Here is a 4,982-nt window from a genome sequence, read left to right as displayed (position 1 = left end):
GCTGAAAAGTTGCTGGCTTTAAGGGTGTTACGAAAGATCTGGTTGGCGGCTCAACCTTCCGAGTTCTTTTACAGAGCTTAAACTGAAGGACCGCTGCAATAAGTGTGTGAATCTGAGAAGGGAATACGTTGAATAAAATCATAATTAACTGATCCACCTGCGTTTTCTTTTACTCAAAGCCGGGAATTTTGCAGCACCCCCTCGTGTGTATACACACACACACACATATTTATATACATTATCTATCTATATATTATTTTGGTCGAGTCAGTCTCTTGCTACTCTGAATTTCGAAGATCCTTGCACCTACAGGTGTAATAGCAAGAGACTAATACGACCAAAATTAAATATATAATTAATCTCATATACAGAGTACTCTTTTTCTGACAGCTGACACTAAACGTATATATATTTTTATTACTAATACTACAGGTATTATATTATTAATCTGAATTTCTTCCCTAAAATATCTATCACTTCTGCTTTGTCTTAGGGGAACAGCTGTATCTTCAAAACTGAGTAGTCACAACCACTTTCGAGGGGAAAAATATATTTAGTTTTTATTTTATTTCCCCCATCGTTAACTTATAATACCAGTATTTAATATTAAGTATATATATATTTCAGTTAAAATATTGAAGAACAAGTGCTCGGGGCGATGAATAAAAAAGGAAGCATCGTTCAAATTTAATAAAACTGTTTTGAATATATTTAGCCATAGTTTAAGAATTTAAATAATAAAAAGATTTAAAATAATGTTATGCACTTACGTTGAGCAGCCGAATAGGCAGCATGAGCTAAAACAAGAAGCCCAAATGTAATACAAATTTTATGAGATGAAGATCCCATTTGCAGCGTGTTGGACGTGAAGCTAAAACCTGTGCCAGGAAGAGTCAGTAGTTTATTATAACACTACATAGATATACATATACACACAGATAACATGGGAATATATCTCAACAGCAGCCATATTGAATTTACAAATGCATGAAAAAAAATAAAAGAACTAACATATACCAATTCTCTTTTCTGTCTCATATTGGTTCCTGTAACACCTGATATGTTGCTTTTTTGTGTTAAAAGTGTTTGTAGTTAAGTCAATTACGAAATAAAAGACAAGCAATGATTCTTTTTGCTTTTTTGCTTTCGGAACATTGAATCCCGAAGCAGGAAAGCCATCAATAAAAGTATCTTTATTTGTTTCAATCATTTGACTACGATCATGATGAGGCCTTGAAGAATTTTAGTCGCATGAATCAACTCTAGGACTTATTTTTAAGCCTGGTACTTATTCTATCGGTCCCTTCGGCGAGCTGCTAAGTTACGAGGAAACAAAGAAACCAAAACCGGTTGTCAAGCGCGATCACACACACACACGTATATACATACACACACATATATATATATATATATTTACACACACGGCGGGCTTCTCTTAGTATCCGTCTACCAAATCCACTCACGGGGCTTTGGTCGGTCGAGGCTAAAGTAGAAGACACTTGCCCAAGAGACAGGTCCTGTTGGTACTATCTTTTGGAAAGGGAAAGAGGTAGGATTAATGAGACAAAATAGATATCCTCGTTACCAGAACAACTCCCACTGCTGATGACGGTTGGACAGACCACCGGTCATTATGCCAATAATAAACACACGCACTGGTTTCATTTCACTTCTTTATTATTAGTTAATTAGGTTAGTTATTTGGGGCTAATGCAGTTTCGCACCTCTATTTTTTTAAACTGTTTTTGCATATTCGTAATCTCCGTCACCTAAAACGTAGGAATCCGAAAAAAAAAAATTTTTAAATGCATTTTTCAATGAAAGGTGCGAAACTGCATTAGCCCCAGTTATTTAATCCTTTCGTATATAAACCGGTTTTACCTGGCCAAAATATTCTACCTGTTTTATGCTCAAACTGGTTAGATCTGGCCTTTCACACCTACCCTACAATGTCAGTCTAATAATAAACAATGACATCACTGAAATCTAAAAGCTACAAAGGTAATAACCTGATTAATTCAAAACAATGAGAATAAATAAACATTGCAGGAGTCAAAATAATATGAATGCTAAAGGATTAAAGAACCAACAAATCGCTCGCTTAATCAGTCGGTTAAGCGATGAATCAGTTGCCTGGGTCAGTGGAACTTTCTTGGTTTTTCTCATGGAAGTAAATTTGCGTCGATCGAAAATAGAAACTGCTTCGCATACTCGGTTCTTGACAAGATTCGATTTACCATACCATGGTCATCAATATCAAACAGTAAGTTTATTAGGTTTTGTGGAAAGGATCTACGTTTTTAACTGTCATAGTAAAAGAGAGTGGCGGCGCAATAGCCCAGTGGTTAGGGCAGCGGACTCGCGGTCATAGGATCGCGGTTTCGATTCTCAGACCGGGCGTTGTGAGTGTTTATTGAGCGAAAACACCTAAAGCTCCACGAGGCTCCAGCAGGGGATGGTGGCGAACCCTGCTGTACTCTTTAACCACAACTTTCTCTCACTCTTTCTTCCTGTTTCTGTTGTGCCTGTAATTCAAAGGGTCAGCCTTGTCACACTGAATATCCTCCGAGAACTACGTTAAGGGTACACGTTAAGGGTACACGAGCAGGCTGTTCCGTTGATCGGATCAACTGGGACCCTCGACGTCGTAAGCGACGGAGTGCCAACACAACAACAGTAAAAGAGAGAAGGGAGGGAAGCTAGTCATATTTTGTTGATCTTCAACGTTGAAGGGAGATTATTCATATCAGCCGCCATTTCAAAGTGATAAAGCAGTTTTGTTAACGTTCGTCAGTGAAGCTGTTTCTTGGGTTTGTACATATTTACTTTCTAATGAGTTCCATCGGTACTGGTTATGACTTATCTGCATCGCAGTTCTCACCCGATGGGCGTGTATTCCAAGTGGAATATGCCCAAAAAGCGGTAGAGAACAGCGGCACGGCCATCGGCATTCGCGGCAAAGACGGTGTTGTGTTCGGCGTTGAGAAACTTGTGCGGTCCAAATTGTACGAAGTGGGAGCAAATAAGAGAATATTCAACATTGATACACACATTGGTGCTGCAGTTGCTGGTCTGTTAGCTGATGCTCGTCATGTAATTAAGACATCTCGTGAAGAAGCTGCTAATTATCGTTACAACTACGGAGAGTCGATTCCACTGAAGTATCTTACCAACAGAGTTTCCATGTACGTCCATGCTTACACTCTATACAGCTCCATGCGTCCGTTCGGTGTCAGTATGATTATGGGCTCGTATGAACAAGGTAATCCTCAACTTTACATGATCGATCCCTCCGGTGTATCTTGGGGATATTACGGCTGCGCCATCGGTAAAGCTCGCCAGACAGCCAAAACCGAAATCGAAAAGCTGAAGACCAAGGATATGCCTATTACTGAAGTAGTGAAAGAAGTAGCTAAAATCATTCATGTTGTCCACGACGAAATCAAAGACAAAGCTTTTGAATTGGAATTAAGTTGGGTTGGAGAACACACTGGTGGAAAACATGAACTTGTACCAACACATATTTTAGAAGAAGCTGAAACCGCTGCCAAGAACTTCCTCAGGGTTGCAGACGACGACGGAGAAGAGTGAATAGAACTGTTGACTCTTATTTTTGTATTTTTTAAACTAAGAATGACTGAATGTGTTTCGATTTCACATCATTATAGAACTGAAGGCGAAAAGTAGTTTCAGTAATGTTTTTTTCTACTGCTTATTCGCCTGCATTCCGATCAATAAATACCAAGTTGTCATTGAAAACATCATTTCTTTCCCTCCTGTTTTTGCTGTATTTTATTTTAAAATAATTTTCAAGAGGTAGGTCGATATTATTCTTAAACGTGTTTTGGTTCTTTTGTTAAAATTGTAGGCAAGCCTTCTTTGTGTTAAATGCTTTATTCTTATCTTTCTAATGTACATATTATAGACGTAGGCATGGCTATGTAGTAAGAAGTTTGCTCTCCAACCACGTAATTGCGGGTTCAGTCCCACTGCGTGGCACATTGGACTAGTGTCTTCTACTACAGCCCCGGGCCGATCAAAGCCTTGTGAATGGATTTGATAGACTGAAACTGAAAGAAGCTCGTCATATATGTGTTCCCGTAACTTAGCTTTTCAGCAATAGATATCGGTAGAATAAATACCAGCCTTTAAAAAAATAAGTACTGGGGTAGATTTGTTCGACTAAACCCTTCAAGGCGGTGCCCCAGTATGACCGCACTCCAATTACTGAAAACAAGTAAATAACAAAAAAAAAAACGTTGCTGTAAAACGGTTGATAAATCGATTTTAACGTGCGATTCAACCGGATGTTGAGATTCCCCGGCAAAAACCGGCACGGAAACAAAAACAACGAAATAGATGTTACATTTATAAAAGTGATTTGGCGAAGTTAAAGAATACAACACGCCACCCGTTTTCGGCGGTTAGGGTTGAGGCGAAGGTAAAGGATACGCACACCACCCGTTTTCGGCCTATACAAAATAACATTCCCTAATGTAATAGAATTATTGAAAGGTTACTTGAATTTCTGAATAGTTTAAATCGTTGACAGTAAATAGTTTCAGTTGTTGATATAGAATTAATAGTTATAAGTGATTTAATCGGAGCGAATGCAGTTTCGATACTGCATTCGCCCCATTTAATCATATACTACACTTCGAGGGCAGGAAATACACAATTTGCCAGACTTTTCGTGTATTTCAGTTTCCGTTCTTTATTTTTAATTTTCATCTTCAAATTTTATTTCTCGTTGAATTGCACTTTAAGATAGGAGATTGCTTTGTTTAAATCTTGTTTGGTTTTTTACGGTAATTTTTACCAAAAATTACCAATTTCGTATACATTTACTGAGCCTTTTAAAGAGACATGGTTCGACTATTTTGCTTCCTGTGAAATAATTATTTATTTTATGACTCTACAATAATTAATGGCAATAAAATGACTTAAAATAGGCATAACTACAGGGTTTTACCCCCCCCCCC

The 4,982-nt window shown here is 38.1% G+C and overlaps 2 protein-coding genes across 2 annotated transcripts in view; one reads left to right on the top strand and one right to left on the bottom strand.

The window, feature by feature from the left end:
- LOC106877018 (ER membrane protein complex subunit 5) overlaps positions 1-931 on the bottom strand; it is a 4,592-nt gene extending 3,661 nt beyond the window's left edge. The window contains exon 1 of the mRNA XM_014925797.2: positions 771-931. Coding sequence (XP_014781283.1) covers positions 771-849 — 79 coding nt within the window. The 5' untranslated portion in view covers positions 850-931. The remainder of the gene's footprint in view (positions 1-770) is intronic.
- Positions 932-2,723: 1,792 nt separating this feature from the next.
- LOC106877031 (proteasome subunit alpha type-3) lies at positions 2,724-3,764 on the top strand. The gene has a single exon (XM_014925814.2). It carries the CDS (start codon positions 2,833-2,835, stop codon positions 3,589-3,591), a length of 759 nt encoding a protein of 252 aa, XP_014781300.1. The 5' UTR covers positions 2,724-2,832; the 3' UTR covers positions 3,592-3,764.
- The last annotated feature ends 1,218 nt before the right edge of the window (positions 3,765-4,982 follow it).

This window comes from Octopus bimaculoides, chromosome 19, assembly GCF_001194135.2.
Source record: "Octopus bimaculoides isolate UCB-OBI-ISO-001 chromosome 19, ASM119413v2, whole genome shotgun sequence".
Classification (NCBI taxonomy): Eukaryota; Metazoa; Mollusca; class Cephalopoda; order Octopoda; family Octopodidae; genus Octopus; species Octopus bimaculoides.
The sequence above is the reverse complement of the archived record's forward strand: the minus strand, read 5'-3'. Positions and strand labels throughout refer to the sequence as shown.